This window comes from Anguilla rostrata, chromosome 8, assembly GCF_018555375.3.
Source record: "Anguilla rostrata isolate EN2019 chromosome 8, ASM1855537v3, whole genome shotgun sequence".
In the NCBI taxonomy this organism is placed as follows: Eukaryota; Metazoa; Chordata; class Actinopteri; order Anguilliformes; family Anguillidae; genus Anguilla; species Anguilla rostrata.
This window is the reverse complement of record NC_057940.1, coordinates 55,972,708-55,985,827: the sequence shown is the minus strand read 5'-3', so window position 1 is coordinate 55,985,827 and position 13,120 is coordinate 55,972,708. Positions and strand designations below refer to the sequence as shown.

Below are 13,120 nucleotides of genomic sequence, written 5' to 3'. Positions count from 1 at the left end.
CTATGATACCAAACAGGAATTCTACAATACAGGTCAGTGTTGGGAGCATTAAAAACAAACTTTCATAATCACAATGTGGCACAAATTTACCCCCGGTCCTGGCCTATGACCTGGGTGAGCAGATATGACCTCTTCCATTACCAGAAAATACACAGTGTTTACACTCAAAAACCATACAAGGATTACTAATCACTAACTATCAAAGCAACACAACCAGCCATAACTTCGTTCACGTATCATGATATATTAATATTTCTTTGGAGATACTACTACATCAATCATGTCAATCAAGATAACCCGTCAAAATTGCGGCCACCCACAAATCCGTCCGTTTACAATGGAATGCTGCCGGCACCCGATTGGCTAGATTGGTCTCGGCCCAACGCTTTTCAAACCGAAGCAACATGGCGGCCCAGTTCATAAGCTCTCTCATATTCCACCTTCACGGTCTACTAAAATATGTTTCTGAAAATATGCGAGGGGATTTGAGCTGCAACACCTCGTGTTACGGTTTGATCTGTGTTTCATGAGCCTACGATGTACAAAACATTTGCATATACAAATTTATGCAAATAAGATGGACACACCTACTCCACCCACCCCAGGACACATTTTTCAGAACTGTGTAGAAGCCCTAGCCAGGCTGAAACAGTGAGTGCAATTACTATTTCAGTGTAAGTGCATATTGAGCAGCAGCACCTTGGATCCAAAGGGAGTTTTAACCTTTTTAGGTGTTTAAAGGAACACCATTTAAGGCGTTCTCACAACTGAACATTTTAACACTTACATGTAACAATCACTGCTGGTAACTGACAGCAATGGGAGTTCTAGAACACCGACTTGGAATTTTGAAGAGACATTCCGAATAACCTGCCCATCAAAGGGTTAAATGTCACAAACTTGCGGCTCAAAATAGGCAAAAGGGTGAGTGGGTGTGGCTAAACGGGCAGCCAATTAAAAAGCAGATTTAACCATTAAAGGTGTGAGGTCACAAATATGTGATCAGAATGTTCATAAATGAACATTCTAATGCTGATGTGACAATCACTGCTGGTACTTGAAGAAATGGAGTTCTAGAACACTGACTTAAATTTTTGAGCAAGAAAACACTTTTTTTCCAAAAAACCTACTCTTCATATGGGCAAAGTGTCAACCAGGTGACACCAATATCAGAAATAAGGTCCACAGAATCAAGATCAAATGAACAGAGACCATGTCACAGCACCTGTTCAGCAAATTGGTTTAAGTGCCGTTTGAATAGTGCCGGTAGTTATATTTAGAAATTCTCGCATTAGACACATGGACAATAATCACTTCCATCATGAGAGTACCAACAGCAGAAACCTCATGGGCTTGTGTGTAGGGATCAGATCAGGTGAGGATGGCTCATTCAGATTGGTCGGGTTACGTCACATGGGCAGATGCACAGCTTGTGTGAGATTCAGAGTCACAAACGCTCGTAAGGATCGGAAACCAGCTGAGATCTCCCACACGAATCAGACACTGCACTGTACTACAGACGTCAGCCGTACTGAGTACAACAGGCCAAACAAGCCGTCCACTCAGGCACACCATTACATTACATTACAGGCATTTAGCAGACGCTCTTATCCAGAGCGATTTACACAACATTCTACATGGCATTTACACCGCATTTATACAGCTGGATACTGAAGCAATGCAGGTTAGTACCATTCTCAAGGGTACAACGGCAGTGTCCTACCCGGGAATCGAACCTGTGTCCTTTAGGTTACGAGACCAGCTGCTTACCCCTCACTCAGGCAAGCCATTTCCACTGAGGGGAGAATTAAAAACAGAACAGGGCCCAGTTCCAGAGTGTCCCGATGCATGGGACAGACAGGGATCCTGCAGGGCCCAGTTCCAGAGTGTCCCGATGCCCTGTTCCAGAGCCCAGGCCAGTCTGACAGGCGCTGTGCAGCCACTTAGTCTGATGGGAAACAGACCTTGGGTCTTCAATCCGATGGACCGGATCCCATGTGTCCCACTCAAGGGAGCCCCAGCGGTCGACAGTGGAGTTTCACTTTGATAAGAGCAAGCATAACCTGCATAATGGTCCCCCAAGGAGCACCGCGTGTCTGTCAGACAAGTCATCACCCAGAATGCAGCGGCACATATCGCTGCTTTGCCATCACAACATAACTGTGTCCTTTAAAAAAAAAAATATATATATAATGGGGAATGGGGATATCCATGTCAAACCACAGGGGAGTAGTTCTTCCTGTGTAAGAATAGATAGACAAAAATAAAGAACAGCGTATTAGTTTCTCGTTTTAGAAACCATGATTCACTTCCAAGCATTTCAGCGTTGTAAGGGGAGTCACACGCACAATCGCGCAATATTCTAACGCTTAGTGAGTTCTTCTTTCTGAATGCAAAATGTAAAATTATATACGCAGTATAGTTAAACTTATATTATAATCAGGAATATCATTTTACTGGCAATGTGTCATGAACATGACAGAGGTTGCAATACATTTATAAAAAAAATGTTTTTATTCAAATCCGTGTCAACATAACCTATAAACAACTGACCAATAAGCAACTGCTATTTTCATATACTTAATCCTGAGCAGACCTTGTGTAACTAGCAGCAGAGTCAACTGAAAGACCGTTACCCGTAGAGACGGAAGGCCCACGCGCGCTTCTTACCTGGAGCCACAGTGTTTTCTGAAAATGGCACAAAGTAAAATTTTCCGGCGAAGAGCCACTTAAGCCTGTCTCCTCCCTGAGTTTTAATTAGCTAAATTAGCCGCCGTTTTTATGACGCCATTGCAAGACTAAAGAGCTACTTGTCAAATAGGAGGGACCACTTTTTATTGCCATTACAAAGACGGACTGTGGGAAAAGTTAAAAGTATGTTTACGGAGGCGGGCAGTCTGCAAGGAGATGAATTGTGTAATAAGCAAACTAATAGCGGCGTGTTTATTGTTGAATAGGAGCAAGGCGTGCAGTATGTAGGCTTCTTAAAAGAAATGGCATACAATCCGGGGACTGTGAGAGCGAGCGGCATTCCTCTTACGTGCGTTACACTCGCGAAGACTGTGTCATTTCCTCTTGCCAACAGGTGAGGGCGCACGAGGACAGCAATTTTCCAGCGAGAGGCAAGAAACGTCACTCGAATACACTGTGTGTGTGTGTGTGTGTGTGTGGGGGGGGTCGATGACGTCACCGTCCAGCACGGCGCCTCGTGAAAGCGGCAGGAAAGGAGTATCATAAACAACCGGCCTAACGGACGCTGAAGCATAAGACACGTGACCTCGCATCTCCTTATCTTCTTATCTTGCAGATGAAACATAAAAAGGAGTAGACTGCATTATTATTATTATTATTACTATTATTATTATTCTAACAATAATAATGACGACCAGTTTCACCTATTTCAATGTCTTTATTTGTGCCAGATAGTCCAGATACAATTTCATCAGCGTTAATTGCTTCGGTTAGTTAATCTTCCATGGTGTTGAGTACAGATGAAATTAAGTCTCATTTCTCTTTGCGATAACTGGTAAGATGAGGATCCAGGACTAATTTAGAGCGGAAGGTTTCAACAGAACGGAGAGCAAATAGAGGGTATATAGCTGCTCTGCGTCCCTCCTGACTGTTTGCCAGGTCGCCACGTAAATAGTTATCCACGGGTCTGAAACGCAAGATAATAATAATAATAATAATAATAATAATAATAATAATAATAAATTAATTACGTTTAGTACAAAGAATAGCATAATGTATCATAAACTCTGTAGCTGACATGAAACGTTTAAACTGAAGCTGCCACAAAATGAACATGATTGGCAGTGTCTTTTTTATTATTAGTTTCACTCTGGGCTAAACGATCTGTTCTCATCAGCTGACTGGGCATGTTCGTTCTGCTCAGCAGAAAAACATCAAAGACACGCGGACAGCCTCTGCCCCAAGAACACCGAACACCGGATGTAACCAAGCACGCGCAATTATCATCCGCCGCCACCAGAGCGCCCGCGAGATAATTCGGTGTGAAAACGGGTTATTTTGAGAAATCTATGATGCTCTGACCTTATTTTAAACACAGTTTCCAACAGCCCGTAACGTAATATTTTTTCCAAATATGAAAACTCGTTATCCATTCAATAGTTTCCCTTCTGATGTTTAAATAATTATTTTTAAACTTTAGTCTAATTAAATGTATTTTTCATATTTTATGTTTGCCTTCCAAAGCTGAACTCTTCCCTAAAAATTGATTTAGCTGTAAATTAATATGTTAATGTACACGAATGATAAATTTTCCACCATTATATTATGATAACTTTGTTATAATAATTGGAGCTCTGCTGATAATCGTATAATATATAATGATCTTGGTTAATATACATACATACGTATTTAGTGCCCTCGTCAGTGACGTATAACAGCTGTTTAGATTAGACATTCTTAGAAAACATCTTAAATTTGGACAGTGGGTACACTGAGCAACCCACAGACCAGAAAAAACGTTGTGCTTTTTAATTTAATGTATGTCTTGGTTAAAAATGCATAGGCTGCAAATACATTTTTAGATTTTACGTTTTCTAAAATACAGATTAGTTCATTCCTTTGTTGTTTTTCCCCTATTCTTGTCTAGATCAGTTAGGAATTTTTAACAATTAAAATTAAAATACCTCAAAACCCTCCTAGCTATTGTTCTTCCTCTTGCAAGGCCTTGTAAAATAAATTAATAAATCAAATAAAAAAATCAATCTGAACAAATTTGCTGTAAATTCACTGTTCATATAAAACATGACAAGCCCGAGTAGCTCTTTCACGTTGCACGTCCAATCCCGTTTTATCGGTATAGCGGGGACGACCGAACACACGCGCTAAGTTAACTGGCAGGTTCTCGCTCTAACCTAATGCATTGTCTATATAACGCGTTTCATACTGCAGTGAAGATCTGATACAATTTCCCAACGGTACAATTATGATCGTGTCATCTAATTCTCTCAACATAAAGTGCATGCGCAAACTGGATATTGGATACATTTACGGTCACACAAGCATACTCATCATTTTAAACATGCGTATAGGCTAACTCATAAACCGGAATAGATAAGGTATAGGCTACATACATTCACGCGCACTCTCATACATATCTGTGAACCCTCAATTACGCGCCTGGCAGTTGTAGTTTAAGCCTTTAATGCGTTTGTACAGTAATAAAAAAGGAAGGCAATGAAGAGGAATTCAAAATTACCACCGGTCTTACTGCTGGATACCTGTTTCATGGTAACACTGAATGTTGAAAGTATTAATCAAGAATTAAACTGGGAATTAATTGAGTCATCCAAGAGATAAGAATGACATTTTTTCCCTTCTGACACGCTGTTTCGTATTGGCCAGGCTGTTGGTTAGACTTCTACAAATCTAATTAAATGTCAAATACCCTGTTATTGTGACTTCTGCCCACGAAGACTTGACCTTTACCCGCTTTACTTGACACCACTTTGGAGAGAAAGAGAGAGAGAGAGAGAGACAGAGCGCGAGGGGGTGGCGATGACCGCGAGCTAGACGAGAGCTATAATGTTGCACATTTATAGCCAATAGCCAGGCACGAGATGGACAATCCGTTAAAAAGGTTCAGGGATTTTAACGCGCGGAACCATCGAATAAATGTGCTGATCCGTGAGGAACACGTAATACATTCGCAAGTGGTGATAAAAAAAAACTATCTTTGAGAAGTCTCGATTTATAACCACTTTAGATTTTTTTTTTGGGGGGGGGGCATATCGTACCGTTAATATTTTTTAATTCTAGTCTGTCTCACAATACAGCAGATTTTACTACACATATAGAAAGTGAAGTGTAATTCTCAGTGTTTGTTTTGTTAGTATGCTGTCGGAGTAGACCGCAGACCAGTCGCTCAGAGCCGCCTTATTCCCCATTCGCCGGCGACGTCGATAGAGATGACAACCGAATTACAAAGACTTATCTCTCAATAGTCCATCGACTATACAAAGACTCGGCTCATCTCCACCAGAGGCGAGAAGCAAAGCAAACACTACTCCTGACCGACCGGCAGCCTTTCACCTACAGATTCAAATGCGCGTCCTCCACAGTCACACAGACTAATTAGCCTGCATTTAATACAAGCACATGTCCTACGGATCACTGAGAGATATGGCTCAAAAAACTATCCGTTAAGTTGTTTATTTGGATTTGGTACCCACACTATTTGTAGGCCTAATATAAAAGTCCCGTTACCGGCTGAAATCAATATTGGGTTATTCACATTCCATTAAACGGAAAACGAGAACTCAATAAATATGGTAAATGGTACGTAATGCATTGCGCTCTGAAGTAAGTTGCCAGCGCAGGATTTTCAACATGCAACAGCACTGGAAATGTTAATTGGACTTCAATGTCTGGGGCCGCTATTAGTTCACATCTTAAACCGAAAACAGACAGAGCCCACAATAAAGTTCCAATCCGCGTAGATACAGCGGTTGAGTGAACCGAGCTAATTAATCAACCACAAATACAACAGAATTGTTGGCCGTTATACATTCACAATTTCTTCAGTTATTGCGATAATAATCCATTGACTTTACAAAACGGGCACCTAGTACTTTAGCTCGAAATACTTTAATAGGCTACGTGGTTATTTTGGTATATCAATGCGTATGACCGTGTATCTTTTAGTGATATCGTCGTCAGCTTTGCCTCCTAATTTCCTCACACACTTCGTGTGGAGGTTATTTTACGGCCTCAAGCCCCCCTCGTCTTAGCGACGTAGTTGCTGTTTTCTGTTTATGTGCTCTGAATCGATGAGTGGCGTCACCGGGGGTACTATTATGACGACTGCCCTATTAAGAATGACAGCTCGAGAGAAGAGGGCAACGGTGATCCCTCCCAGAGCTCGCGCTGCACACTGGAGCGCTCCCACAGCAGGGTCAGCACGTCGCCTCTCGCGCTCCGCTTCGTCGTGCGCTCCCGCTGAAAACTGCTCGCCCTTTCCCGCACTTGGCGCTCGCTCCGCGTCCATAATGGAAAACAGGAAGGAGATGGTGATGTTCATAGAGGGAGGTCAACTTGGCACGCTGGTTGGCAAGATAGGCGCCAATTTGTCAGAAGCAGTCGGGAGCCCTGTTCAGGAACCGCAGGAGAAGATGATCCACAAAAACTGCGGGAGCCCCAGGTCGGCGCCTCTATCACGAGACAGAGCGGACGGGGAGGTGGAGGACGCGCGCAGCGGCGCCTGCAGCAATATAAGCCCGGGCGGCGTTCCCTCGGCTGCGGGGAGAGCTCGGTCAGAACTCCGCAACAAAGAGCACAGCAGCTCCGACACGGAGTCCGATTTCTACGAAGAAATTGATGTCAGCTGCACGCCAGAAAGCATGGAGTACCCCAACGGAAAGGGTGAGGTGGACATGTTACCCCGGATTTTACATTTACTGTCGTATCTTCCGAATCGCTCTGTTCTGACGTGTTTCAGTAATGAATGAATGGATTAAAACTTATCACAATCACGGCATTTGTACGCTCCCGTCTAAGACAAGGCAAGACATCCATTATAAAACCTGACGATAGTGTCAGATCGTATCATCCTGTAGCATCTTTGCTTCATCGGGATTCAATGATATTTAACACACGGACTCTTCTACTGTAGCCTACGGTATTTACTATAAATATATTTAGTTACGCAAAGAATAAGTTAACAAAATTACAGCAGTCTGATGCACCAAATAGACTACCTTGCGTAGTAAGACATCATTTTTGTGCGCATATATGTGCGATATATATATATATATATATATATATATATTCCGAACACACAGCTGAAGGAGACAATCTAGTGCTTTTAGAATGGGCATCGTGTTGTGCTGCAGGTAGCAATAACACCTTTACCACCGCTTTTAATTACTGTGTGACTTCTACACGCGGCGTCCCGGCGCCAGCTCGGAAGTACCCCGCGCGCCTGAGACAAAGCTGCACGACGGCATTTTAAGGAAAAAGATTAACATTTTCTTGCTATTTGAACCATTTCGTTTTGCTACGTATTACAAGGTTTAATCTATGACGAAACGAACATGCCAGTAAGTTCTAATGTTTCTGCAACTGTATGACACTGAAAATATTGCTCACCTATCAACAATTAAAATTAATTACTACATTTCATATATATATAAATATATATACAAGTAAATAACTAATATTTATAACATACACACACATTTAAAAAAAAAAAGGATTACTATTTACTTTTTAAAAAATCAGTAGAGTATCATTTGGTTGTTCGTAATTTTTCGAACATAAATAATTGTACTTAATTTAAACACACATACTGACAGTATTCATCGTTTTAATAAGGCAAACACGTCACCATTATTCACGCAATTTTTGTATGCATTTCGAAAGATGTCAGCATATCTTTCTTTTGTCAGTTATGTAAATGCAAGGTCATTTTAAAAAAATGAAACAAGTGCACAATTAAAAGCACATTTCACAGTATCCTTCTGAAAAGCGCGCCTTGAATTATTCAATTTATTAAGTACTTATATATCACACATAATATAATTTCAAATAAATAAATGTCTATATGTAGCCTCTTTTTCCCCCCAATAATTTTACTTTAAAGAGGGAACATTGATTCGTTGTCGTACGCGTATTATTATTATTGTAATTATTATTTTGTATTAATATTAATATTATTGTGTTAAATATTATTGTTATAATGATTCCAGGTCGCTCTGGGGATTCTCCCGGCCACGGTAATGACTGCGGGGTGGAGTCGGGAAAGATGAGCGCGGCTCAGGGCTCGCTCTCCTACGGTGCGGACCAGATGCGCCGGTACCGGACGGCCTTCACGCGGGAGCAGATAGCCCGCCTGGAGAAGGAATTCTACCGGGAGAATTACGTCTCCAGACCCAGGAGATGCGAGCTGGCGGCCGCTCTAAATTTACCAGAAACAACAATCAAGGTTGGTGAGAGCCGTCACCTCCGACAGCTCACTCAGATGTACCAAATAATTTACTTTTGATGTGCAATGTTCTCTGAAACAACCCAACATATATAACCTGCACTCGGGATCTAATCCGATAATTACGATACAGTTTATTTAAGTTCGCGCTTAATACATTTCCCACTGTTCTTATGAAGCAGGGATTTTCCCTGAGAAAATGTGGCCTATTATCTTGATTTTCATGATTTATTGACGAAAATGGCCTCTGTACAGGAGCAGCACGAGAGAAAAAAATGCTATTGATTATTATCACACAGCTGACAAGGGCCGCGTGACAAGGGCCGCCATCCCACACAAACACGGCTTTAAAGCACAGTGTGCATATAATGTGTGTGTCTATAATATGTGTGTGTGCGTGCGTGTGTGTGTGGTGTTGGAGTGTATGTGAGCATAATGTGTGTATAATATATCTGTGATGTGTTGTAGATGTGTGTGTAATATATATGTGATGTTTTGTAGGTGTGTGTATAATATGTGTGTGGTGTTTTGTAGGTGTGTAATATATTTGTGTATGTATAATATATATGTATGTATGTTTTGTAGGTGTGTGTATATAGTATGTGTGTGTATAATATATGTGTGTATGGTATTTTGTAGGTATGTATAGTATGTGTATAATATATAATGTGTATGTATTTTGTAGGCATATGTAAATAGTATGTATGTAATATATTTATGTATTTTGTAGATGTGTAATATATATATGTGTGTGTGTGTGGTATTTTGTAGGTGTGTGTATAGTATATATGTGTAATATGCGTGTGTATTTTGTAGGTGTGTGTGTGTAATAGGCCTATATGTGTGTGTGTAATATACATGTATGTATTTTGTAGGTGTGTATGGTATATGTGTGTGTAATATGTGTGTGTATATTGCATGTAATTTATAATGTGTATGTATTTTGTAGGTGTGTATAGCATATATGTGTGTGTATGTGTGTGTGTGTGTGTAATATACATGTATGTATTTTGTAGGTGTGTGTGTATAGTATGTGTGTGTAATACGTGTGTGTATATTGCATGTAATATATAATGTGTATGTATTTTGTAGGTGTGTATGGTATATGTGTGTGTATATTGTGTGTAATATATAATGTGTATGTATTTTGTAGGTGTAATATATGTGTGTAATATATAATCTGTATGTATTTTGTAGGTGTAATATATGCGTGTAATATATAATGTGTATGTATTTTGTAGGTGTAATGTGTGTAATATATAATGTGTGTGTATTTTGTAGGTGTGATATATGTGTGTAATATATAATGTGTGTGTATTTTGTAGGTGTGATATATGTGTGTAATATATAATGTGTGTGTATTTTGTAGGTGTGTATAGTATATGTGTGTAATATATAATGTGTGTGTATTTTGTAGGTGTGTATAGTATATGTGTGTAATATATAATGTGTGTGTATTTTGTAGGTGTGTAAAGTATATGTGTGTAATATATAATGTGTGTGTATTTTGTAGGTGTGGTTCCAGAACAGGCGGATGAAGGACAAGCGGCAGCGGCTGGCGATGACGTGGCCCCACCCCGCAGACCCCGCCTTCTACACCTACATGATGAGCCACGCGGCGGCGGCGGCGGCAGGGGGGGGTAACCTGCCCTACCCCTTCCCCTCCCACCTGCCCCTGCCCTACTACTCCCACCTGGGCATGGGGGGCAGCACCGCCTCGCCCGCCCCCTTCAGCGGGCCCCTCCGGCCCCTCGACACCTTCCGGGTGCTGTCCCACCCCTACCCCCGTCCCGAGCTGCTCTGCGCCTTCCGGCACCCCTCCCTGTACCCGGGGCACGGCCTGGCGGCCGGGGGGGCGCCCTGCTCCTGCCTGGCCTGCCACGGGGCGGGGCAGCCCAACGGCCTGCCCCACAGGCCGCCCGCCTCGGACTTCGGAGGCCCCGCCTCCAGCAGGACTGAGGCCTTCCTGACCTTCAGCCCCGCCGTGCTGAGCAAGCCCTCCCCTGTCACCTTGGACCAGAGAGAGGAAGTACCTTTAACCAGATAAAAGGGGCTGCTGTGGCCCCCGGGGCAGCCAGGACCGCGCATCGGGCTGTGCCCGCACTGCTCAAACGGGACTCGGTTACACGCATGAGGGAGGCGCTGAAACGGAACGAGCGCGAAATACAGCGGGAACTGCGCGAGACGGACACCTGCCAGAGCGCAGGACTGGAGCCGGGACTCGAAATTCTCCGGTTCTATAAGCTAATGCGGCACCTGCCAGCGGATAATAATATTTATAGATCTACGAAGACGAAAACAGAATTCGCAGTGAACTGTAGAGATTTCGCGAAAATCGTCCTGGCTAAAAAAACAAATGAAAAAAAACATTGGAGGAAAAGCAAAATTAAGCCCAAATCTTGAAGCTATAATCTTTTACCGATCGGACTGGACTGAAAAGAGCGGACAGACGTTTATCGACGTGATGGATGATGTTAACGCTTTATCATTATTTGTAGTTTCTTCACATGTCCAAATTGGCCTAGATATATTGTTAGTTACATTAAAATGATGTTTTTCTTCTGTCTTTTTAACAAGGGAATTTGTTAACAGACTGAGGAAGCTCATTATTTCTCCTCCAAAGCCCCTGTCCCGGTACACGCTGCTGAAATGTGCAGATGCTGGTAAAATTAGCGAGTGATGTATATGTAAGGAGGAATTTTGAATGTTGAATTAATGATAATACTGTGCGCGTGGAGACTTCCTGCCAAACGGTAACAAGGCGCCATGGGAACGGATTAGCTGACGGGAGCGCGAGATCTATTGGACAATCACACGCAGCAAATTGGGGCAAACGCGAGCTGCCTGTCTTCTCGCGCCTTCGGCAGAACAGGCCCAAAAACTCCCCTTCACCGCCTACTGTTTATGAGGAAAACTAATAATGATGGATGACTTAAGCCTTATATTTATTATTAAAAATAAGAAAAAAAAAGGATTTCTTTTGAAGTCCTTCATTTCCTTATCTTTTGCTTTCTTCAAAAGTGCTTTGTTCCATTTGAAAATTCGTTAATTATGAGAAAACTGCATTTTCCATCTTCGGCAAACCGTTGCAAAACTCACAGGAGACAGAAACTATTTAGTGCATCTTAGATCAATGTTTACTGAACTTCACCTTGTGGAATTGTTCAAATCTGTTAACATTTTGCAATAAACAACATTTTAAATAATAAAAACCGCACATCTATTGTTTTCAGATGTATGAATCAAAATATAACCAGGGGTGGTGCAGATATTTTCCCCGTAAAAAATGCGGCCATAATATTCACTCCCTTAAATATTAAAGATGCTGTTGCTATGCAAAAACGGCATAAATATAAGAACTGTGGACACACTAACATAAATGCTGCAGTAAAATTCACGCACGTTGATTTATTTAATTTTAAACAACATGAGTTGATAATTCGATCATTAAAAAAAAAACCGAGCCAGTGTTACCTTTTCACTGTGGCGCTAATTTGTAAAAACATGCCAAGCTGTCTCTCGCAACGTACCCGCCCCTTCGGCCTTGCGGCCCAGTTTTATTCAGGTGTTTCACGCATGGCCAGTTGCGGGAGGGTGCTCTTCAGCTCGAGATAACAGACGCATCAAAACGGGCTTAAGTGGTGTCAGCCCTTGACTCGATCCCCCCCACCCCACCCCCACCCCCACCCCCCCTATTAAAACGCTGCGGTGCCGCACGGCTCTCTGATCTGAGCACGAGATTGTTTGTGACAGTTAAGTGGTCCCCCGGCAGCGGTAATACAAGCCATATTTTCTCTGTTACCAGTTAATAGATAGAGCAAAATTAGATGTCTCGCGCAGATATTGGAATGTAAAAGATCGATGATGCATCGCGCTCACCAATCAACGCACGTTAATTGGCTGAATTTTCTGGGTAATTGAGCTGCTCTCTCTATAAATTGAAGCTTTCTGGAAATAACAGGGGTGGATTCATGAAGCTATTTCAGGGGCGGTCCGTTAAACTGCTCCCCAAAACTCTCAGACGTTACAAGACATAGTCATGGTGCTGAATGAGGAGAAAGCCAAGTCAAACAGAGTTCCTTTTTTTTCGTTTGCAACCTCTCAATTTTTCTTTTAGTGAACTATCCGATCATGGAACAAACGTTTAGGCCTTGTTACAGACGAATCCCT

The 13,120-nt window shown here is 42.0% G+C and overlaps 1 protein-coding gene across 1 annotated transcript; it reads left to right on the top strand.

Moving 5' to 3' along the window:
• Nucleotides 1-6,431: 6,431 nt before the first annotated feature.
• evx1 (even-skipped homeobox 1) lies at nucleotides 6,432-12,136 on the top strand. The gene is made up of 3 exons (XM_064349126.1): nucleotides 6,432-7,389; nucleotides 8,715-8,950; nucleotides 10,464-12,136. The coding sequence occupies exons 1-3, from the start codon at nucleotides 6,783-6,785 to the stop codon at nucleotides 10,995-10,997; spliced, it is 1,377 nt and encodes a 458-aa protein (XP_064205196.1). The 5' UTR covers nucleotides 6,432-6,782; the 3' UTR covers nucleotides 10,998-12,136.
• The last annotated feature ends 984 nt before the right edge of the window (nucleotides 12,137-13,120 follow it).

What these genes read in the sequence shown, in the direction of transcription:
- evx1 (XM_064349126.1), top strand. Translation starts at nt 6,783, where the DNA reads ATGTGCTCTGAATCGATGAGTGGCGTCACCGGGGGTACTATTATGACG. An exon ending in GGAGTACCCCAACGGAAAGG is followed by an intron (nt 7,390 to 8,714) that starts GTGAGGTGGACA and finishes TAATGATTCCAG; the next exon opens with GTCGCTCTGGGGATTCTCCC. An exon ending in TACCAGAAACAACAATCAAG is followed by an intron (nt 8,951 to 10,463) that starts GTTGGTGAGAGC and finishes TGTATTTTGTAG; the next exon opens with GTGTGGTTCCAGAACAGGCG.